Source organism: Somniosus microcephalus, unplaced genomic scaffold, assembly GCF_052327205.1.
Source record: "Somniosus microcephalus isolate GS21.2 unplaced genomic scaffold, FLI_Smic_1.0 scaffold2, whole genome shotgun sequence".
NCBI classification, from domain to species: domain Eukaryota; kingdom Metazoa; phylum Chordata; class Chondrichthyes; order Squaliformes; family Somniosidae; genus Somniosus; species Somniosus microcephalus.
The window spans coordinates 3,747,608-3,772,273 of NW_028225189.1; the positions used below are offsets into that span (position 1 = coordinate 3,747,608).

Sequence of the window (24,666 nt, forward strand, 5' to 3'; positions counted from 1 at the left end):
ATAAAAACTGACTGTAAAAGCTTTTATAGATATGTGAAGAGAAAAAGAACATAAGAACATAAGAAGTAGGAGCAGAGGTAGGCCATACGGCCCCTCGGGCCTGCTCCGCCATTCAATAGGATCATGGTTGATCCGAACCTAGACTCACGTCCACTTCCCTGCCCGCTCCCCGTAACCCCTAATTCCCTTATCAGTGAGGAAACTGTCTATCTGTGTTTTAAATTTATTTAATGTCGCAGCTTCCACAGCTCTCTGAGGTAGCAAATTCCATAGATTCACTACCCTCTGAGTGAAGAAGTTTCTCCTCATCTCAGTTTTGAAACGGCAGCCCCTTATTCTAAGATTATGCCCCCTAGTTCCAGTCTCACCCATCAGTGGAAACATCCTCACCGCATCCACCCGATCAAGCCCCCTCACAATCTTATATGTTTCGATAAGATTGCCTCTCATTCTTCTGAATTCCAATGAGTAGAGGCCCAACCTACTCAACCTTTCCTCATAAGTCAACCCCCTCATCTCCGGAATCAACCGAGTGAACCTTCTCTGAACTGCCTCGAGCAAGTATATCTTTTCTTAAATATGGAAACCAAAACTGTATGCAATATTCCAGGTGTGGCCTCACCAGTACCCTGTATAACTGAAGCAAGACTTCCCTGTTTTTATACTCCATCCCCCTTGCAATAAAAGCCAAGATTCCATTGGCCTTCCTGATCACCTGCTGTACCTGCATACTAACCTTCTGTGTTTCATGCACCAGGACCCCTAGATCCCTTTGTTCTGTAGCACTTTGCAGTTTCTCTCCATTTAGATAATAACTTGCTCTTTGATTTTTTCTGCCAAAGTGCATAACCTCACACTTTCCAACATTATATTCCATCTGCCAAATTTCTGCCGACTCACTTAGGCTGTCTATGTCCTTTTGCAGGTTTTTTATGTCCTCCTCACTCACTGCTTTCCCTCCCATCTTTGTATCGTCGGCAAACTTGGATATGTTGCACTTGGTCCCCTCCTCCAAATCGTTAATATAGATTGTAAAGAGTTGGGGTCCCAGCACTGACCCCTGCGGAACACCACTAGTTACTGATTGCCAACACGAGAATGAAGCATTTATCCCAACTCCCTGTTTTCTGTTAGATAGCCAATCTTCCACCCATGCCAGTATATTACCCCCAATCCCGTGATTTTTTATCTTGTGCAGTAATCTTTTGTGTGGCACCTTGTCAAATGCCTTTTGGAAGTCCAAATACACCACATCCACTGGTTCCCCTTTATCCACCCTGTTTGTTACATCCTCAAAGAATTCGAGCAAATTTGTCAAACATGACTTCCCCTTTATAAAACCATGCTGACTCTGTCCGATTAAATTATGCTTATCCAAATGTCCTGTTACTGCTTCCTTAATAATGGACTCCAACATTTTACCAACCACAGATGTTAGCTAACTGGTCAATAGTTTCCAGCCTTTTGTCTACCTCCCTTTTTAAATAAGGGCGTTACATTAGCAGTTTTCCAATCTGCTGGGACCTTGCCTGAATCCAGGGAGTTTTGGAAAATTACCTCCAATGCATCCGCAATCCTCACCGCTACCTCTCTCAAGACCCTAGGATGTAAGCCATCAGGTCCAGGGGATTTATCCACCTTTAGTCCCATTATCTTACCGAGTACCATCTCCTTAGTGATTTTAATTGTGTTTAGCTCCTCCCCCCCCATAGCCCCCTGTTTGTCCAGTGTTGGGATATTTTTAGTGTCCTCTACTGTAAAGACTGATACAAAATATTTGTTCAGCGTTTTTGCCATCTCCATGTTCCCCACTACTAATTTCCCGGTCTCATCCTCTAAGGGACCAACATTCACTTTAGCCACCCTTTTTCTTTTTATATAACTGTAGAAACTCTTGCTATCTGTTTTTCTATTTTTTGCTAGCTTACTTTCATAATCTATCTTCCCTTTCTTAATTAATCTTTTAGTTATTCTTTGCTGGCTTTTAAATGCTTCCCAATCTTCTATCCTCCCACTAGATTTGGCTGATTTATATGCCCTTGTTTTCAGTCGGATACTATCCTTTATTACTTTACTTCGCCACGGATGGCTGTCTTTTCTTTTAATCCCCTTTTTCCTCAGTGGAATATATTTTTCTTGAAAGTTGTGAAATATCTCCTTGAATGTACACCACTGCTCATGTACCGTCTTACACCTTAATCTATTTTCCCAGTCCACTTTTGTCAACTCTGCTCTCATACCTTCATAGTCTCCTTTATTTAAGCTTATTAGTACGCTAGTTTGAGATCCAACTCTCTCACCCTCCAACTGAATTTGGAATTCAACCATGTTATGGTCACTCATTCCAAGAGGATCCTTTACTAGGCCATTTTTTATTAATCCTGTCTCATTACACAGGACCAGATCTAAGATTGCCTGCCCCCTGGTTGGTTCAGTAACATACTGCTCAAGGAACCCATCCGTAATGCACTCTATGAACTCTTCCTCAAGGATGCCCTGCCCAATTTGATTTGTCCAGTCAATATGAAAGTTAAAATCTCCCATGATTATAGCTGTTTCCTTATTACAAGCCCCAACTATTTCCTGATTTATACTCCGACCAATAGAGTTGCAACTGTTAGGAGGTCGATAGACTACGCCCAATAGTGACTTTTTCCCCTTATTATTCCTCATTTCCACCCAAACCATTTCACTATCCTGATCCTTGGACCCAATATCATTTCTCACTATTGCAGTGATTCCATCCTTTATTAACACAGCCACCCCACCTCCTTTTCCTTCCTGTCTGTCCTTCCTAATAGTCAAATACCACTGGATGTTTAGTTCCCAGTCATGGTCACCCTGCAGCCATGTCTCCGTAATGGCCACCAGATCATACCCATGTGTAATTATTTCTACCGTCAACTCGTCTATTTTGTTACGAATGCTGCGTGCATTCAGATAAAGAACTTTTAAATATGTTTTGTGACAATTTATTCCTGCTTTTACCCCCTTTACTACTTTACCTTTATCTTTCTATATTCTGTCCCTTCCTGACACACTCTGGTTTTTAATTCTCCCACTGCCACCTTGCTCTATTGCCTTCTCCGCTGACATTTTTATTTTTCGCTCTCTTGAAACCTCCCCCCCACTAATTAGTTTAAAGCCCTCTCTACAGCCCTAGTTATTTGATTCGCCAGGATTCTAGTCCCAGCACTGGCCAAGTGAAGTCCATCCCAACGCAACAGCTCTCTCCTGTCCCAGTACTGGTGCCAGTGTCCTCAGAAGCAAAACCCATTTCTCCCACACCAGTCTTTGAGCCACGCATTTAACTCTCTTATTTTATTTACCCTAGCCAAATTTGCTCGTGAGGGCAGGTACAGCACAGGTTAAATACAGAGTAAAGCTCCCTCTACACTGTCCCATCAAACACTCCCAGGCCATGTACAGCACGGGTTAGATACAGAGTAAAGCTCCCTCTACACTGACCCATCAAACTCTCCGAGGGGAGATACACCACGGGTTAGATACAGAGTAAAGCTTCCTGTACACTGTCCCATCAAACACTCCCAGGGCAGGTACAGCACAGGTTAGATACAGAGTAAAGCTCCCTCTACACTGTCCCATCAAACACTCCCAGGGCAGGTACAGCACGGGTTAGATACAGAGTAAAGCTCCCTCTACACTGTCCGATCAAACACTCCCAGGGCAGGTACAGCACAGTAAGATACAGAGTAAAGCTCCCTCTACACTGCCCCATCAAACACTCCCAGGGCAGGTACAGCACTGGTTAGATACAGAGTAAAGCTCCCTCGACACCGTCCCATCAAACATCCCCAGGGCAGGTACAGCACGGGTTAGATACAGAGTAAAGCTCCCTCTACACTGTCTCATCAAACACTCCCAGGGCAGGTACAGCACGGGTTAGATACAGAGTAAAGCTCCCTCTACACTGTCCCATCAAACACCCCCAGGGCAGGTACAGCACGGGTTAGATACAGAGTAAAGCCCCCTCTACACTGTCCCATCAAACACTCCAAGGGCAGGTACAGCACGGGTTAGATACTGAGTAACGCTCCCTCTACACTGTCCCATCAAACACTCCCAGGCCATGTACAGCACGGGTTAGATACAGAGTAAAGCTCCCTCTACACTGACCCATCAAACTCTCCCAGGGGAGATACACCACGGGTTAGATACAGAGTAAAGCTTCCTGTACACTGTCCCATCAAACACTGCCAGGGCAGGTACAGCACAGGTTAGATACAGAGTAAAGCTCCCTCTACACTGTCCCATCAAACACTCCCAGGGCAGGTACAGCACGGGTTAGATACAGAGTAAAGCTCCCTCTACACTGTCCCATCAAACACTCCCAGGGCAGGTACATCACAGTAAGATACAGAGTAAAGCTCCCTCTACACTGCCCCATCAAACACTCCCAGGGCCGGTACAGCACTGGTTAGATACAGAGTAAAGCTCCCTCGACACCGTCCCATCAAACATCCCCAGGGCAGGTACAGCACGGGTTAGATACAGAGTAAAGCTCCCTCTACACTGTCTCATCAAACATTCCCAGGGCAGGTACAGCACGGGTTAGATACAGAGTAAAGCTCCCTCTACACTGTCCCATCAAACACCCCCAGGGCAGGTACAGCACGGGTTAGATACAGAGTAAAGCCCCCTCTACACTGTCCCATCAAACACTCCAAGGGCAGGTGCAGCACGGGTTAGATACAGAGTGTCAGCCGTGCCTCAGGCGGCAGCACTCTCTTCTCTGAGTCAGAAGGTTGTGGGTTGAAGTCCCATTCCAGAGACTGGAGTCTAAAACTCTGTGCTGCCCCTCCAGTGCAGTGCTGAGGGAGTAAAGCCCAGTGCAGAGTAAAGTTCCCTCTGCACTGCTCCACTAACAGGCCTGAGCCCCAAACTCAGAAGAGCGCCCTCTGCTGCATTCCACTTGTCTCAGCAGCAGGAGAAGCAGGCGGCGGAAGTCCTGCCCCTCGGACACCCCGATTGGTTGGAGGACCCGCCGCCACCTCAGTCCCCCAAGCTCCGCCCGCTCCCTCCCTATTGGTCGGAGCTCCCGTCAGTCACCGCCGCGGAGTTGATGACGTGCCCCAGTCCGGCTCCCTGCAGAAGACAAGGGCTGCGGCCGCTCAATCCGCTCCGCTCCGTGCCGGGACGGTGCGGTTTGTATTTTCTTTTTATTTATCTCCCCGCCCGCGCTTCTCTCCGCTATATAAAAAAACCTGATAAAACTCACTTTCCGCCGGTGATCCGGACTCTCGCGGTTGCCCGGGCCGACCCAGAATGCGAGGCCCTGCGCAGGCGCGGTAGCGTCTCAACTTCGGGAGCGGGGCCCGGCGGCGCATGCGGAGTAGGGGGAGGGGCCTGTTCAGAGGGGGAGGATGATTGACAGGGGCCCAGGGTGTGTGCTGAGCATGCGCGGTGCGGGCTGGGCGCCTGTGGAGCAGGAGAGGGCGGGGCCATGGGGCGCATGCGTGGGGTCAGCTGCAGCTTTAGAGTCACAAAGGGACCGAGTGTCTTCAAATCTCTCCCCTCCTCTTCTAATTTCCTGTAAAACCAGTTTATAAAAGTCATCACTGAAAGTACATAGAAGATAGGACCCGGGCCCAGGGCCTGATTGACGGGAGCTTCCGACCAATAGGGAGCGAGCGGGGCGGGGCTGGAGGAGCGAGCCGGCGGCGGGTCCTCCAACCAATCGGGGAGCCCAAGGGGCGGGACTTGCGCCGGTTGATTGGGACAGAGGAGGCTGACGGGGGATTTAATTTAAATGAATTAAATTTCCCGCCTGCTCCAACCGCCCACCCTGCAACGTCACGACGGCGCTGGTGTGCACTGACAGACACTGAGCTCTCCACCAATGAGCGAGGGGAGGCGGAGCCTGGAGCACCGACCGAGGGGCTTTGGTCCTCCAACCAATCGCGGCGAAGGAGGAGGCGGGACCTGGGATCGGCCCGCCGCCATTTTGTAAAGCGGCCTGGTCAGAATCTGTGATCCTGGGAAAGTTTATTTTTAATGTTCCTTTCCGATTTTACAGCTCAAACTAATTTTATTTTACAGAAGATACTTGTTTTAAACATAGAAACATTGAAGATAGGAGCAGGAGTTGGCCATTCGGCCCTTCGAGCCTGCTCCGCCATTCAATGCGATCATGGCTGATCATAAAAAAAGCAGTTTGTTTTTAAATTGATGAAACAGAAACAAGAAACCCTGTGGAGCAAATGTGAGTAAAAATATTTTTTCTCCCTGAATTAATTTTTTAAATATTAATTTTCTGTATTTTTAATTATTAATTTCAAGCACTTTAAGAGAAATATGGGAGTGGTGGGGGTTCTCTTAAAGGGACAGGCGCTCTCTTTTTCTATGAGATTTTCATTAAAGGGACCGCCTCCCCGTGGATGACCGATTTTTAAAGGGACAGCGTCTCCCTTTTTATTAATGTATATGTAAGAGACTGACATTTAAAGTGGGGCTAATCCCCTGCTCCCCTGAGTGTTTAGCGAGAAATCAGGTGCTGTTTGCTCTCGCCCCCTCCCAATTTTCTGCCAAGGGACAGAAAGCAGAGAGTAGTGGTGAACGGTTGCTTTTCAGACTGGAGGGAGGTAAACAGTGATGTTCCCCAGGGGTCGGTATTAGGATCAATGTTCCCTCTTTTCTTTGAGGTGCGTGGCCCCTTTAACGGGCTGCACGGCCCATTCAAATTTCCACGCATGCGCGTTTATTCCATTTATAGGGCGGTGAGCCGGCTGCGCGGGACCTCCAGACCGCTGCGTGGCCGCGCAACTTAACGTGAACATTGATTCGGACCACTGCTTTTTTTGATATATATCAATGACCTGGACTTGGGGATCCAGGGCAAAATTTCAAAATTTACAGACGACACGAAACTCAAATGTAGCAAACAATGAGGATAGTAACAGACTTCAGGAGGATGTAGCCAGACTGGTGAAATGGGCAGAAACGTGGCAGATTAAATTTAATGTAGAGAAGTGTGAAGTGATTCATTTTGGTAGGAAGAATGAGGAGAGGCAATATAAACTAAATGGTCCAGTTTTAAAGAGGGTGCAGGAACAGAGAGGCCTCGGGGTGTATGTACACAAATCTTAGAAGGTGGCAGGACAAGTTGAGAAGGCTGTTAATAAAGCAAACAGGATCCTTGACTTTATTAATAGAGGAATAGAGTACAAAAGCAAGCAGGTTATGCTAAGCCTTTATAAAACACTGGCTAGGCTTCCGCTGGGCACCACACTTTAGGAAGGATGTCAAGGCCTTAGAGAGGGTGCAGAAGAAATTTATGAGAATGGGACCAGGGATGAGGGACTTGAGTTACGTGGAGAGACGGGAGAAGCTGGGGTTGTTCTCCTTAAGCAAAGAAGATGAAGAGGAGATTTGATAGAGTTGTTCAAAATCAGGATGGATTTTGAGAGAGTAAATAAGGAGAAACCGTTTCCAATGGCTGAAGGGACAGAAACCAGATTTAAGGCGATTGGCAAAAGAACCAGAGGTGACATGAGGAAACAGATTTTTACACCAAGTTGTTGTGATCTGGAATGCGCTGCCTGAAAGGGCGGTGGAAGCAGATTCGATATTATAATTCAAAAGAGATTGAGATAAATACTTGAAGGGAAAACATTTACAGGGCTTTGGGGAAAGAGCATGGGGAGTGGGATTAATTGGATCGCTCTTTCAAAGAGCCGGCACAGGCACGATGGGCCGAATGGCGGCCTCCTGTGCTGTATCATTCTATGATGCTGTTCTACACAGACACACACACACATACAGTCAGACAGACACACAGACACAGATACTCACTAAAATACAGTCAGACCCACACTCTCATTTTTTCTGCATGAACTTTTATTATTAATTTCAAAGACTTTAAGAAAAAGGCGGGAGTGGTGGGCGGAGGGCTCTTAAAGGGACAGGGACTCTCCTTTTCAATGTGATTTTCATTAAAGGTCCGAGTCCCTCCTTGCCTGTGGAGGGATTATTTTAAAAGGACAGCGTCTCGAAATCAGGTGCTGTCTGCGTGTGAACCACCTCCTCCCAATTTCCTGCCAAGCGATCCCTGTGGGCACCACTCCACTCTAGGAGTGGCTCCTAGAATCATACAGCACAGAAGGAGGCCATTCAGCCCATTGTGCCTGTGCCGGCTCTTTGAAAGAGCTCTCCATTTAGTCCCACTCCCCCTGCTCTGTCCCCATAGCCCTGAAAATTTTTCCCCTTCAAGTATTTATCCAATTCCCCATTGAACGTTATTATTGACTCTGCTTCCACCGCCCTTTCAGGCAGCGCATTCCAGATCACAACAACTCGCTGCGTCAATAAAATTCTCCTCACCTCGCCTCTGGTTCTTTTGTCAATGACCTTATATCTGTGTCCTCTGGTTACCGACCCTCCTGCCACTGGAAACAGTTTCACCTTATAAGCTCCAGCTATACAAAGCCCTGGTTAGACCCCAGAGAGTCATAACGGCACAGAAGGAGGCCATTCGGCCCATCGAGTCCGTGCTGGCTCTCTGTATACAATCCAGTCAGTCCCATTCCCCCGCTCTATCCCCGTAGCCCTGCAAGTTTATTTCCCTCAGCTGCCTATCCAGTCTCCCCTTGAAAACATTGAGTGTCTCCGCTTCCACCACTTCCGTCGGCAGTGAGTTCCAGGTCCTCACCACTCGCTGCGTAAAAAAGTTTTTCCTCACATCCCCCCTGTATCTCTTGCCCAAAACATTAATTCTGTGTCCCCTAGTCCTTGTACCATCAACTAGTGGGAACAGCCTTTCCCCGTCTAGCCTGTCCAAACCTGTCATAATCTTGTACACCTCTGTCAAATCACCCCTCAACCTCCTTTGCTCTAATGAAAACAAATCCAGCTTCTCCAACCTGTCCTTGTAGATAAGATCCCCCATCCCCAGAACCATTCTGGTAAATCTCCTCTGCACCCTCTCAAGGGCCTTCACATCCTTCCTAAAGTGTGGTGACCAGAACTGGACGCAATACTCCAGTTGTGGCCTAACCAGCGCTTTATAAAGGTTCAGCATAACTTCTCTACTTTTGTACTCAATACCTCTATTTATGAAGCCCAAGATCCCATATGCTTTGTTAACCACTCTCTCAATATGTCCCGCCACCTTCAGGGACCTACGCACATTAACTCCCAGGAACTCCCTGGAGCACTGTGTACAGTTCTGGGCACCGCACCTCAGAAAGGATGTATTGGCCTTGGAAGGAGTGCAGCACAGATTGACCAGAATGTTTCCCAGGCTCCAAGGGTTAGATTATGAGGGAGAGATTACATAAACTAGGCTTGTGTTCCCTGGAATCTAGAAGGTTAAGGAGTGATTGAGGATTTTAGGATTTTGAAAGGAATTGGTAGAGTAGATAGAGAGAAACTTTTTCCGCCGGTGGGGCAGCCGAGGACAAGGGGACATAAGAACATAAGAAATAGGAGCAGGCGTAGGCCAATCGGCCCCTCGAGCCTGCTCCACCATTCAATAAGATCATGGCTGATCTGATCCTAAACTCAAATCTTCTATCACTCTCCATCCCACCCGAACCCATGTGATCTCCCGGGAGAGGCGAAAAACCAGATAAAAAACCCAATGGCCAATTTGGGAGAAAAAATCTGGGAAATTCCTCTCTGTCCCATCTAGGCGATCGAAACTCTTCCAGGAGATCACTCTGTCCCTATATTTTCTACAGTACTTACCTTCTGTAAAGGCGATCTCCACCCCAGCCAGGAACAGGAATAAAACCATCTCCTGAAATCTAACACCGAATTAGAACACAAGAAGTAGGAGCAGAACCAGGCTACACGGCCCTTGGGCCCGCTCCACTACCCACAGGGCCATGACCATTCCGAACCTAGACTCATGTCCAATTTCCTGCCCGCTCCCCGTAACCCTTAATTCCCTTTACATAGATACATAGATACATAGAAGATAGGAGCAGGAGTAGGCCATTCGGCCCTTCGTGCCTGCTCCGCCATTTAATGAGATCATGGCTGATCCTTTAATTCAGTATCCCGTCCCCGCCTTACTTCTAGGAAACTATCTATTTCTGTTTTAAAATTTATTTAATGATGTAGCTTCCACAGCTTTCTGGGGCAGCAAATTCCACAAACCTACCACCCTCTGAGTGAAGAAGTTTCTCCTCATTTCAGTTTTGAAAGAGCAGCCCCTTATTTTAAGATTATGCCTCCTAGTTGTAGTTTCACCCATCATTGGGAACATCCTCACCGCATCCACCCGATCAAGCCCCTTCACAATCTTATATGTTTCAATAAGATCACCTCTCATTCTTCTGAACTCCAATGAGGAGTCCCAATCGACTCAACCTCTCCTCATATGACCACCCCCTCATCCCCGGGATTAACCGAGTGAACCTTCTTTGTACTGACTCGAGAGCAAGTATGTCTTTTCTTAAGTATGGACACCAAAACTGTATGCAGTATTCCAGGTGCGGTCTCACCAATACCTTGTATAACTGCAGCAATACCTCCCTGTTTTTATATTCTATCCCCCTAACAATAAAAGCCAACATTCCATTGGCCTTCTTGATCACTTGCTGCACCTGCATACTAACCTTTTGAGTTTCGTGCACCAGGACCCCCAGATCCCTTTGTACTTCAGTACTTTCCAGTTTCTTGCCATTAAGATAATAACTTGCTCTATGATTTTTCCTGCCAAAGTGCATAACCTCACACGTTCCAGTATTGTATTCCATCTGCCAAATCTCTGCCCACTTACTTAGCCTGTCTATGTCCCTTTGCAAGTTTTTTATGTCCTCCTCACTCACTACTTTCCCTCCCATCTTTGTATCATCTGCAAACTTTGATATGTTACACTCGGTCCCCTCCTCCAAATCGTTAATATAGATTGAAAAGAGTTGGGGACCCAGCACTGACCCCTGCAGAACACCACTAGTTACTGATTGCCAGTCTGAGAATGAACCATTTATCCCAACTCCCTGCTTTCTGTTAGAGAGCCAATTCTCCACCCACGCCAGAATATTACCCCCAATCCCGTGATTTTTTATCTTAAGCAATAATCTTTTGTGTGGCACCTTGTCAAATGCCTTTTGGAAGTCTAAATGCACTACGTCCACTGGTTCTCCTTTATCCACCCTGTATGTTACTTCCTCAAAGAACTCAAGCAAATTTGTCAAACATGACTTCCCCTTCATAAAACCATGCTGACTTTGTCCTATTAAATTATGTTTATCCAAATGTCCCGTTACTGTCTCCTTAATAATGGACTCTAACATTTTACCAACCACAGATGTTAGGCTAACAGGTCTCTAGTTTCCAGCCTTCTGCCTACTACCCTTTTTAAATAAGGGTGTTACATTAGCAGTTTTCAATCTGTGGAAGCTACATCATTAAATAAATTTAAAACGGAAATCGGCAGTTTCCTAGAAGTAAAGGGAATTAGGGGTTACGGGGAGCGGGCAGGATATCAGACATGAGGCTAGGTTCGGATCGGTCATGGCCCTCTGGGTGGCGGAGTGGGCCCAGGGGCCGTGTAGCCTGGTCCTGCTCCTACTTCTTGTGTTCTAATTCTGTGTTAGATTTCAGGAGATGGTTCTATTCACAGGGATTATTGGAGACCTCGGGAACAGGCTGCCAGCTAGGAGTCCTTCAAGAGTAAATTGGGCCTGTTCCTGGCTGGGGTGGAGATCACCTTTTACAGAATGTAAGTACTGCAGGAAATACAGGGACAGAGTGATCTCCTGGATGAGTTTCGATCGCCTAGAAGGGTCAGAGAGGAATTTCTCAGATTTTTTCTCCCAAATTGGTCATTGGGTTTTTCAACTGGTTTTTCGCCTCTCCCGGGAGATCACATGGGTTCGGGTGGGACGGAGAGTGAAAGTAGATTTGAGGTTCGGATCAGATCAGCCATGATCTTATTGAATGGCGGAGCAGGCTCGAGGGGCCAATTGGCCTACTCCTGCTCCTATTTTTTATGTTCTTATGTAACCAGTACAAGTGAAGCGACTCCTTCTCCCGGAGATTTATTAAACGTGAATACTCCAAGAGTTGACCAAAAATCAGGTGAGTAATATTAATCGAGTCAATTTCTGCTGTAAGAAGGGATGATACCTTAGCAGGTTCCTCTAATGAGGCCATATGGATAGAACTTAAAAACAAAAAGGGGGCAAGCACTTTGCTGGGAGTGTACTATAGGCCCCCAAACAGTAAGGGGGAGATAGAGGAACAGATATGTAGGCTAATCTCAGAGAAGTGCAGAAATAATAAGGTAATAACTGTTGGGGATTTCAACTTCCCCAATATTAACTGGGATAGTCAGGGTGTGAAAGGCTTAGAGGGTGTGGAATTCTTAAAGTGCATCCAGGAGAGCTTTTTCAGCCAACATGTAGAAAGTCCTACAAGAGAGGGGGCGGTACTGGACCTAATTCGAGGGAATATAGCAGGGCAAGTGGTAGAAAGGTTAGTAGGAGAGCATTTTGGTGACAGTGACCATAATTCGGTGACAGTGACCATAATTTGGTGAGATTTAAAGTAGTTATGCAAAAGGACAAAGATGGACCGGAAATAAAGGTTCTAAATTGGGGGAAGGCCGATTTTAATATGATAAGGCAGGATCTGGCCAAAGTGGACTGGGATCAGCTACTTGTAGGAAAATCCACATCAGAGCAGTGGGAGTCTTTCAGAAATGAAATAGAGAGAGTACAACGCCACCATGTTCCTGTAAAGGTCAAGGGTGGGACCAACAAGCCCAGGGAACCCTGGATGTCAAGGGACATACAAGAATGGTTTAGGAAAAAAAGGGAGGCTTTTGGCAGATACAAAGGACTAAAAACAGTGGAAGCCCTAGAGGAGTATAGAAAGTGCAGGGGGGTACTTAAAAAAGAAATTAGGAGAACGAAGAGGGGTCATGAAAAAACACTGGCAGGCAAAATAAAGGAAAATCCCACGGTGTTTTATTAGTATATTAAAGGCAAGAGGAAAACCAGGGAAAGAGTAGAGCCCATTAGGGACCAAAGTGGCAATCTGTGTGTAGAGCCAGAAGATGTAGGTGAGGTTTTAAATTAATATTTTGCATCTGTGTTCACTATGGAGAAGGACGATGCAGGCATAGAAATCAGGCAGGGGGATTGTGATATACTTGAACAAATTAGTATTGAGAGGGAGGAGGTACTCGTGGTTTTAGCGGGCTTAAAAGTGGATAAACCCCCAGGCCCAGATGAGATGTATCCCAGGCTGCTGTGAGAGGCAAGGGAGGAGATTGCAGGGGCTCTGACACAAATTTTCAGAACCTCTCTGGCCACAGGGGAGGTGCCAGAGGACGAGGACAGCTAACGTAGTACCATTATTCAAGAAGGGTAGTAGTAGGGATAAACCAGGGCATTACAGGCCAGTGAGCCTAACATCAGTGGTAGGGAAATTATTGGAAAAAATTCTGAGGGACAGAATTAGTCTCCACTTGGAGAGGCAAGGATTAATCAAGATAGTCAGCATGGCTTTGTCAGGGGGAGATCATGTCTAACCAATTTGATTGAATTTTGAGAGGGGGTGACTAGGTGTGTGGATGAGGGTAGTGCAGTTGAAGTAGTGTACATGGACTTCAGTAAGGCTTTTGACAAAGTCCCACATGGGAGACTGGTCAAGAAGGTAAGAGCCCATGGGATCCAGGGCAATTTGACACATTGGATCCAAAATTGGCTTAGTGGCAGGAGGCAGAGGGTGATGGTCGAAGGTTGTTTTTGTGACTGGAAGCCTGTGTCCAGTGGTGTACCACAGGGATCGGTGCTGGGTCCTTTGCTGCTTGTAGTGTACATTAATGATTTAGATATGAATGTAGGAGGTATGATCAGTAAGTTCGCTGATGACACGAAAATTGGTGGAGTGGTAAATAGCGAGGAGGGAAGCCTCAGGCTACAGGAGAATATAGACGGGTTGGTTAGATGGGCAGCACAGTGGCAAATGGAATTTAACCCTGAAAAGTGTGAGGTGATGCATTTTGGGAGGACTAACAAGGGAATACACAATGAATGGTAGGACCCTAGGAAGGACAGAGGATCAGCGGGACCTTGGTGTGCATGTACACAGATCCCTGAGAGCAGCAGGACAGCTAGATAGGGTGGTTAAGAAGGCATATAGGATACTTGCCTTCATTAGCCGAGGCATAGAATATAAGAGCAGGGAGGTTATGATGGAGCTGTACAAAACGCTAGTTAGGCCACAGCTGGAATACTGTTTGCAGTTCTGGTCGCCACACTATAGGAAGAATGTGATTGCATTGGAGAGGGTGCAGAGGAGATTCACCAGGGTGTTACCTGGGCTGGAGCGCTTCAGCTATGAAGAGAGACTGGACAGGCTGGGGTTGTTTTCCTTAGAGCAGGGAAGGCTGAGGGGGGACCTGATTGAGGTGTACAAAATTATGAGGGGCATAGATAGGGTAGATAGAAAGGAACTTTTCCCCTTTAGTAGAGGGGTCAATAACAAGGGGGCATAGATTCAAGGTAAGGGGCAGGAGGTTTAGAGGGGATTTGAGGAAAAACTTTTTCACCCAGAGGGTGGTTGGAATCTGGAACTCACTGCCTGAAAGGGTGGTAGAGGCAGGAACCCTCACAACATTCAAGAAGCATTTAGATGAGCACTTGAAACGCCATAGCATACAAGGCTACGGACCAAGTGCTGGAAAATGGGATTAGATTAGACAGGGCTTGATGGCAGGCGTGGGCACGATGGGCCGAAGGGCCCCTTTCTGTGCTGTATAAATCTATGACTCTATGGTAGCACTCTTGCCTCTGAGGCATAAGGTTGTGGGTTCAAGTCCCACTCCAGAGACTTGAGCACAAAAATCCAGGCTGACACTCCAGTGCAGTACTGAGGCACTGTCAGAGGTGACGTCTTTCGGATGAGACATTAAACTGAGCCCCTGTCTGCTCTCTCAGGTGGATGTAAAAGATCCCATGGCACTATTTTGAGAAAGAAAGACTTGTATTTATATCGTGCTTTCATGACCAGCAGACGTCTTGAAGTGCTTTACAGCCAATGAAGTACGTTTGAGGTGTAATCACTGTTGTAATGCGGGAAAGAGCAGGGGAAATATCCCCGGTGTCCGAGCCAATGTTTATCCCTCAATCAATGGAACAAAAGGATAATAGCAAAATACTGCGGATGCTGGAAATCTGAAATAACAACAGGAAATGCTGGAAACATTCAGCAGGCCAGGCAACATCCGTAGAGAGAGAAACAGAGTTAACAAAAAGATAGATTATCTGGTCATTATCACATTGCTGTTTGTGGGAGCTTGCTGTGCGCTATTTGACTGCCGCATTTCTTACATTACAACAGTGACTACACTTCAAAAGTACTTCATTGGCTGTAAAGCACTTTGGGACGTCCGGTGGTGTTGAAAGGCGCTATAGAAATGCAAGTGTTTCTTTCTTCACTGGTCTCACCAGCGACCTCTACTGGCTGATGGTTGATTGACAGCCGAGAGTCCGCTCATGCGCACAGGGAGCGGCGGTTTGGACCGAGTCCGGCACAGTGACCCCTCCCGGTCACCAAGGGCAACAACCGCGCATGCCCAGAGGAGACCAGCCCCCTCCCCCATTCAGAGCTGCGCCTGCGCACTTGGATCCTGCCGGACGGAGTCGGCGCGGGACATTCCGGGGAAAGTCCTTGGTGTCGGGTCCAGAGTCGCGATCGGTGACGCAAAGTGAGTTTTCTCCGGTCCGATTGGGTGGAGATTCGTGCGGGGTCGGGGGGAGGGGTGGATCGGGAGAGAACAAAGAGAAATAGAAAAACCTGAGAGTTGGCGAGGCCCCGGACCAAGCGGCGTCAGTTGGACGGCGCACGTGATCTCCTCGGGGACACGTGACCCAGCTCAGGGCCTGATTGACGGGAGCTTCCGACCAATAGGGAGCGAGCGGGGTGGGGCTGGAGGATCGAGCCGGCGGCGGGTCCTCCAACCAATCGGGGAGCCTGAGGGGCGGGACTTGCGCCGGCTGATTGTCTGATCCACAGGACAGCGAGTTTCTCCAGTCCCTTGTTCAGGGCCCGGGGCCGGGGGAGGCTGTGGGCCTTTATTCCCCTCATTGGACACAAGGCTCTTTGGCTCACAACACACGGGCTCAGGTTTTAATAGAGACTTTTAAAATTCATCAATAAAAGCAGATAAACCTCGTGCTTCTGTGGAACAAACTTTGTAATATTTTATAGAATCATAGAATGGTTACAGCACAGAAGGAGGCCATTCAGCCCGTCAAGCCCGTGCCGGCTCTCTGCAAGACCACTTCAGCTAGTCCCACTCCCCGCCCTTTCCCCGTAGCCCTGCAATTCTTTTTCATTCAGGTACTTATCCAATTCCCTTTTGAAAGCGGTGATTGAATCTGCCTCCACCACCCTTTCAGGCCGTGCATTCCAGATCCTAACCACTCGCTGCGTAAAAATGTTTTTCCTCATGTCGCCTTTGGTTTTTCTGCCAATCCCCTTAAATCTGTGTCCTCTGGTTCTCGACCCTTCCACCAATGGGAACAGTTTCTACTCTGTCCAGACCCATCTTGATTTTGAACACCTCTATCAAATCTCCTCTCTACCTTCTCTGCTGTAAGGAGAACCACCCCAGCTTCTCGAGTCTATCCACGTAACTGAAGTCCCTCATCCCTGGAACCATTCTTGTAAATCTTTTCTGCACCATCTCTAAGGCCTTCACATCCTTCCTAAAGTGCGGAGCCCAGAATTGGACACAATACTCCAGTTGAGGCTGAACTAGTGTTTTATACAGGTTCATCATAACCTCCTTGCTTTTGGACTCTGCCTCTATTTATAAAGCCCAGGATCCCGTAAGCTTTTTTAACCACTTTCTCAACCTGCCCTGCCACCTTCAATGATTTGTGCACACATACCCCCAGGTCTCTCTGTTCCTGCACCCACTTTAGAATTGTACCCTTTAGTTTATATTGCCTCTCCTCATTCTTTCTGCCAAAATGTATCACTTCGCACTTTTCTGCATTAAATTTCATCTCCCATGTGTCCGCCCATTCCACCAGCCTGTCTATGTCTTCTTGAAGTCTATCACTATCCTCCTCACTGTTCAATTTACTTCCAAGTTTTCTGTCATCTGCAAATTTTGAAATTGTGCCCTGTACACTCAAGTCTAATTTTATTAATATATATCAAGTAAAGCAGTGGTCCTAGTACCGACCCCTGGGGAACACCACTGTATACCTTCCTCCAGTCCGAAAAACAACCATTCACCACTACTCTCTGTTTCCTGTCACTTTGCCAATTTTGTATCCATGCTGCCACTGTCCCTTTTACTCCATGGGCTTCAACTTTGCTGGTAAGCCTATTATGTGGCACTTGTCGAACGCCTTTTGGAAATCCATGTGCACCATGTTAACCGCATTGCCCTCATCAACCCCCTCTGTTACCTCATCAAAAAACTCAATCAGAATCAGAGCGTGCAGGCCCAGTGGACGTGCGGATAGAGCCCCGGCACCAGGAAACCCCGGGTGCAGCGCCTCCCCCATCCGAGCCGTCGCTTCCCGGTTTCTTCAGCCGGTTCCACCGAGTCCGAATCGGGAAAAGGACAGGAGCCAGGCTCCCAGAATGGCCCGTGGCTCCGGGGAGCATGCGCACTCTCAGCGGGGAAATCAGCGCGTTGGATAGAGCGGTATCTGGGGCGCGGGGAATTGTGGGTGCTGCGGCCGCCATTAGTCAGCGACTGTCGGGAAGAGTTTTATTTCAGGCTGACGGAAGGTAGGTCCCTGGCCGCCTGTGTAGGTCTTTTTGTTGCTCCATTGTTGAGGATGTAACTAGTAAAATAGATAAGGGAGAACCAGTGGGTGTTGTGTATTTGGACTTTCAGAAGGCTTTCGATAAGGTCCCGCATGAGAGATTAGTGTGTAAAGTTAAGGCACATGGGATTGGGGGCATGGTATTGACTTGGATAGGGAACTGGTTGGCAGACAGAAAGCAGAGTTGGAATAAACGGGTCTTTTTCCGAGCGGCAGGCAGTGACTAGTGGGGTACCGCAGGGATTGGCCCTTGGACCCCAGCTATTCACAATATATATTTATGATCTCGACAAGTGAACTAGATGTAATATCTCCAAATTTGCAGATGACACAAAGCTGGGTGGGCGTGTGTGCTGTGAGGAGGATGCCGAGAAACTACAGGAAACTACAGGACAGGTTGGGTGATTGGGCAGAAGCATGGCAGATGCAATATAACGTGGATAGATGTGAGGTTATCCAATTTGGTGGCCGAAACAGGAAGGCAGATTATTATCTGAATGGCAATAGATTGGGAGAAGGGGGAAGTGCAACGAGACCTGGGTGTCCTTGTGCACCAGTCGCTGAAGGTAAGCATGCAGGTGCAGTAGGTGGTTAAGAAGGCAAATGGTATGTTGGCCTTCATAGCGAGAGGGTTTGAGTACAGGAACAAGGATGTCTTGCTGTAGTTGTACAGGGCCTTGGTAAGACCACATCTTGAGTATTGTGTGCAGTTTTGGTCGCCTTATCTGAGGAAGGATGTTCTTGCCGTGGAAGGAGTTCAGCAAAGATTCACCAGGCTGATACCTGGGATGGCAGGAATGGCATATGAGGAGAGATTGGGACGATTGGGCTTGTACTCGCTGGAGTTTAGAAGAATGAGAGGGGATCTCATTGAAACTTATAAAATTCTGACAGGACTGGACAGACTAGATGCAGGAAGGATGTTCCCGATGGTCGGGGAGTCCAGAACCAGGGGTCACAGTCTAAGGATAAGGGGTAGGCCATTTAGGACAGAAATGAGGAGGAATTTCTTCACCCAGAGAGTGATGAACCTGTGGCATTCTCTACCACAGAAGGCAGTAGAGGCCAATACATTAAATATAGTCAAGAAGGAGTTGGATATATTTCTTAAGGCTAAAGGGATCAAGGGGTATGGGGAGAAAGCAGGGACCAGGTACTGAATTTTGATGATCAGCCATGATCGCATTGAATGGTGGAGCAGGCTCAAGGGGCCGAATGGCCTACTCCTGCTCCTATCTTCTATGTTTCTATGTTTCAGTTTGAGCTGGAGCGGAGATGGAGGAGAAGCTGCTGGGTTTAACCCCCAGTACTTCGGAGCCCAGGAGGATCCAACAATTTCCAATGTGAGACTGTCAAAGGAGGTGGATTCTAGGGGAGATTAGGTTGTTACACAGACACTGTCCGTACAATGTAAAAGAGTATTGTTTTAGGAACAAGTATTTCTTTACAGGCTTTTAATCCAGTTTACATCTACAGATTTGTTTTAATTCATTCTTGGGATGTGGGCATAGCTCACAAGAGCAGCAAATATTGCCAATCCCCAGTTTCCCGTTGAGAAGGGGGTGGTGAGTCTCCTTCTTGAACTACTGCAGTCCGTGTGGTGAAGGTATTCCCACAATGTTGTTCGGTAAGGAGTTCCAGGATTATGGTCCAGCAACGATGAATATATCCGAGTCAGGATGACGTGTGACTTGGAGGGGAACTTGGATGTGATGGTGCTCCCATGCAACAGCTGCCCTTGTCCTTCTAGGTGGTGGAGGTTGTGGGTTTTGGAGGTTCTATCAAAGTTCTGGTCGAGTTGCTGATGTATAAAGTTCCTTTCCTTCGCCCCCTCCCCCTCCCACCTCTCCCTCTCTCTCTCTCTTCCCATAGAGGCCAGAGTCTTGTGTAGGCCCAGACCAGGTGGCAGATTCCCTTCCCTGAGGGACATCAGTGAAGCAGTTGGGTTTTTATGTCAATCCGGCAGCTTTCATGGTCACTTTTCTGGTGCCGGCCCCACAATTGACCAGATTCATTGAGCTCAATTTCACAACCTGCCTTTGTTTTCTTGTGGGTTGTCTCTCACACTCCCTGTTTTAAATTAATTTTACAGGGCACTGGAAGGGGAGGATTTACAGACGGTAAGCTCAAACCAAACATCACATCAAGATCTGACAGAGTCAGTCGACTCATCGGATCTGAATATCACCGGCCTCTGAACATGGAAGCAAAAAGCACCGTTCACAGCGGGGAGAAACCGTATACGTGTTCTGTGTGTGGACGAGGCTTCAGACGATCTTCTGGCCTATCGAGACACAAGCGCATTCACACTGGGGAGAGGCCGTTCACCTGCTCTGAGTGTGGGAAGGGATTCACTCAGTCATCCCACCTACTGACACACCAGCAAGTTCACACAGAGGAGAGGCCGTTCACCTGCTCTGAGTGTGGGAAGGGATTCACTGGGTCATCCACCCTGCTGATACACCAGCGAGTTCACACTGGGGAGAGGCCGTTCACCTGCTCTGAGTGTGGGAAGGGATTCACTGAGTCATCCACCCTGCTGATACACCAGCGAATTCACACTGGGGAGAGGCCGTTCACCTGCCCTGAGTGTGGGAAGGGATTCACTGAGTCATCCACCCTGCTGAGACACCAGCGAGTTCACACTGGGGAGAGGCCATTCACCTGCTCTGAGTGTGGGAAGGGATTCACCGAGTCATCCACCCTGCTGATACACCAGCGAATTCACACTGGGGAGAGGCCGTTCACCTGCCCTGAGTGTGGGAAGGGATTCACTGAGTCATCCACCCTGCTGAGACACCAGCGAGTTCACACTGGGGAGTGGCCGTTCACCTGCTCTGAGTGTGGGAAGGGATTCACCGAGTCATCCACCCTGCTGATACACCAGCGAATTCACACTGGGGAGAGGCCGTTCACCTGCCCTGAGTGTGGGAAGGGATTCACTAATTCATCCCACCGGCTGAGACACCAGCGAGTTCACACTGGGGAGAGGCCGTTCAGCTGCTCCGTGTGTGGGAAGGGATTCACTAATTCATCCCACCGGCTGAGACACCAGCGAGTTCACACTGGGGAGAGGCCGTTCAGCTGCTCCGTGTGTGGGAAGGGATTCATTAATTCATCCAACCTGCTGAATCACCAGCGAGTTCACACTGGGGAGAGGCCGTTCACCTGCCCTGAGTGTGGGAAGGGATTCACTCAGTCATCCAACCTGCTGAGACACCAGCGAGTTCACAAGTGACTGCAGGGGGTGGATTCTGCTGTTGTTGCTGCTGTTAATCACATCCAGGACTGAACCATGTTCGTTCTGACAGTTGGGGATTGTTTCTGCTGATGTTAATAACTCCGGGAACTGGGCTGGAGTTTAATATTCTGGATATATGTCAAATAAATCAACTTTGTTTTAAACACATTGTTGTCGATTTTTGTCTTTCCCACCTGAGTGTTTCGCATCACCTGGCTGGAGCTCAGAAAGGACAATGTGGGGGAGGATCGTACGGTGGGAACAGAACTCCAGCCTGGACACAGTCCTTCAGGGCCACACTGAGAGGGGCAAACGGCACTTTGGTCTTTCTTGTCTCTCTTCACTGACAGCAAAGTTGCCGTGCGGGTTAATCTCGAGGCGTGTGAGAAACGTGTCCCAGCCGCTCTCTGCCATGGTTCAGAGCTCCTAGGCACGGAACAGAAGGCTCCTTTAGGAATGTACCCAGTGCTTTTCTTTTAATGGCCTTATTAACCTGTGTCACTACTTTTAGTGATTTGTGTATCTGTATCCCTGGATCCCTCTGCTCCTCCAGCCCATTTAGACACTTAGGGGGAAATTCGGTGGCGCCCCCTTTGGGTCGCTAATGTCGCCGGGGCTAATTTTAGCCCCCCGAAAAAGTTAGCGCCCCTGTGCATTAAATTCAGTGGTAGCGCCCCAGGCAGGAGGCAGGGTGCTACTGGAAGCACTCCCCTCCCTCTTGAGGCGCTACCAGTGAATTTCCCAGCACTTCGTGTAACAGCGCCACGCCCGTCGGCACATAGCACTGCGTCATAGCAGACCTCCCTCCCTGATTAAAGGGGAGGGGCCTAGCACTGCACGCACCGGGGCCCTGCTGGACCACCAGGGAGCGGGGTGTCGGATCAAGAGGAGCGCGGGGCTGAGCGATTGCAGCTGACACCCTGAAGAAGGGGAAGGGGGCAGGTGGTGGCACAAGGCCAAAATAAAAAGTTGCCGCCCGACACCTGCCCTTTAAGTGACGCCGCCGCGGCTGCAGGAACGACCCCTGACCCTATCAGACATATTGTCCGGCGATAGGTCAGGGGTCACAACCCAAGGTTGCAGCCGGGGTGCTGCACATGGTGATGACATCATTGCCGGCGGTGCAGTGCCACGGGGAGCTACCGACTACCTCTGCCACTAACCTCCCGCTGAATATCGTGGGAGGCACAAAGCAACCCAATTTCACCCCCTTGTCCAAGTAGTGAGTGGCCTCCTTATTCTTCCCACCAAAACACACCACCTCACACTGACCTATAGTGAAATTCATTAACACACCACCTCACACTGACCTATAGTGAAATTCATTAACACACCACCTCACACTGATCTATAGTGAAATTCATTAACACACCACCTCACACTGATCCATAGTGAAATTCATTAACACACCACCTCACACTGATCTACAGTGAAATTCATTAACACACCACCTCACACTGATCTATAGTGAAATTCATTAACAAACCCCCTCGCACTGATCTACAGTGAAATTAATTAACACACCCCCTCACACTGATCTACAGTGAAATTAATTAACACAGCACCTCACACTGACCTACAGTGAAATTAATTAACACAGCACCTCACACTGATCAATAATGAAATTCATTAGCACACCACCTCACACTGATCTATAGTGACATTCATTAACACACCACCTCACACTGATCTACAGTGAAATTCATTAACACACCACCTCACACTGATCTATAGTGAAATTCATTTGCCAATTACAGATCCATTCTGCAATGTATTAATGTCTTCTTGCGTTTTGTCTTCCTCAGTATTAATTGTACTTCTGATTCCCGAGTCCAAATCATTTATGAACCACAGTGGTCCCACCACCAATCCCTGTGGAACACCACTTCCCACCTTTTGCCAGTCTGAGTAGCGACTCCCAACCCCTACTCTCGGTTTTCTGTTCTGTAACCAGCTTGTTATCCATAAGCAGTATGTAAGATCGACAAGATGACCAAGGTCAGGCCATGTGGAGTGAATCCCTCCATGGCCTCGCCCCTCCCTATTTCTTTCAGCCCCACACCCCCCGAGTTATCTGCGCTCCTCTATTTCCAGCCTCTTGAGCATCCCCGATTTTAATTGCTCCACCATTGGCAGCCGTGCCTTCAGCTGCCTGGGCCCTAAGCTCTGGAATTCCTTCCCTAAACCTCTCCATCTCTCTCTCCTTCTTTAAGATGCTCCTTAAAACCTACTTCTTTGACCAAGCTTTTGGTCATCTGCCCTAATGTCTTCTTATGTGGCTCGGTGTCACATTTTGTTTTATAACGATCCTGTGAACAGCCTTGGGACGTTTTACTACATTAAAGGCGCATTATAAATACAAGTGGTTGTTGTTGTTTCCTGAAACTAATAAATTCCCCAGAGGGAAAAAAACGTGTACTTTTACTCCCAAATATTAAAAAGTTTGTGCCACAGAAGCATGAGGTTTATCTGCTTTTATTCATGTATTTAAAAAGTTTGTATTGCAATCTGAGCCCGTGTGTTGTGAGCCAAACAGCCTTGTGTCCAATGAGGGGAATAAAGGCCCACAGCCTCCCCTGGCCCCGGGCCTTGAACAAGGGACTGGAGAAACTCGCTGCCCTGCGGATCAGACAATCAGCCGGCGCAAGTCCCGCCCCTCAGGCTCCCCGATTGGTTGGAGGACCCGCCGCCGGCTCGCTCCTCCAGCCCCGCCCCGCTCGCACCCTATTGGTCGGAAGCTCCCGTCAATCAGGCCGTGGGCCCGAGTCACGTGTCCCTCACCAACTTTACAAAGAAAGTCCTGCGCGGTCGCCGGGCGGAGCAGCTGGTCGGCAGGAGCGGGGTCGGGAGATTAATAAACTGTGGGTAGGCCATGCCGCAGGGTTTATAAAGTTGGAGAATGGCCTTAGGCCCGAATGAGATCCAGCGGCCTGGTCTATGTTCCACCGGACAGCAGCGGTGAGGCTTTTTCTCGGGGACAGGCCCGGGTTACGCACCGCCATCTTGGTGGAGGAAAGACCGACCGGTTCCACCTGCAGCATGGCGCATGCGTGGCCATCTTGGTACAGGAGCAACGAGTGGGCGGGGCTTCAGGGTCCCCGTGACCAGGAGAGACAATCATTGACTCATTGATTTTATTCTCACTCTGCACACAGCGGGTGTAGAACTGAACCCAACCAGAGTAGAGGGAGGGGGAAAACTGGGAGTGGAGGAAAGAAATGTTGGCGATGGTGTGATGGGTTTGGATTTCAGCACAGGGAGGAGGGAGAGTGTGTGGGACGGGGATTTACAGCTTTGGGGAAACGAGAGGAAAGAATGTTCAATAGAAACTAGAATTGCCTGTTCTGAATTTCTATCCTGTATTTACAGTGATGGCTTTTGTAAACTCCTTTTACAGGGTGTGAGAATGGGAGGATTTACAGATGGGAAACTCAAACCAAACATCACATCAAGATCTGACAGGGTCCTCCATTCATCAGGACCTGAATATCATTGACCTTTAAATATGGAAGGACAAATGTTTGTCTGTTCTGTCTGTGGGAAAAGATTTCAAACATCCGTGTGACTGGAAAACACACACCCGAGTGAATGTTCCAGTGCACTGACTGTGGAAAGAGGTTTAACCAGTTACACAGCCTGAAAAAACATCGCACCATT

The 24,666-nt window shown here is 48.2% G+C and overlaps 1 protein-coding gene and 1 pseudogene across 1 annotated transcript in view; one reads left to right on the plus strand and one right to left on the minus strand.

Annotated features, from left to right (window-relative positions):
* Positions 1 to 15,634, minus strand: part of LOC147084109 (uncharacterized) — a 36,431-nt pseudogene extending 20,797 nt beyond the window's left edge.
* A 4,041-nt stretch (positions 15,635 to 19,675) lies between these two features.
* The window catches only part of LOC147084110 (uncharacterized), a 59,844-nt gene continuing 54,853 nt past the window's right edge, over positions 19,676 to 24,666 (plus strand). The window contains exon 1 of the mRNA XM_085979900.1: positions 19,676 to 20,994. Coding sequence (XP_085836026.1) covers positions 19,969 to 20,994 — 1,026 coding nt within the window. The 5' untranslated portion in view covers positions 19,676 to 19,968. The remainder of the gene's footprint in view (positions 20,995 to 24,666) is intronic.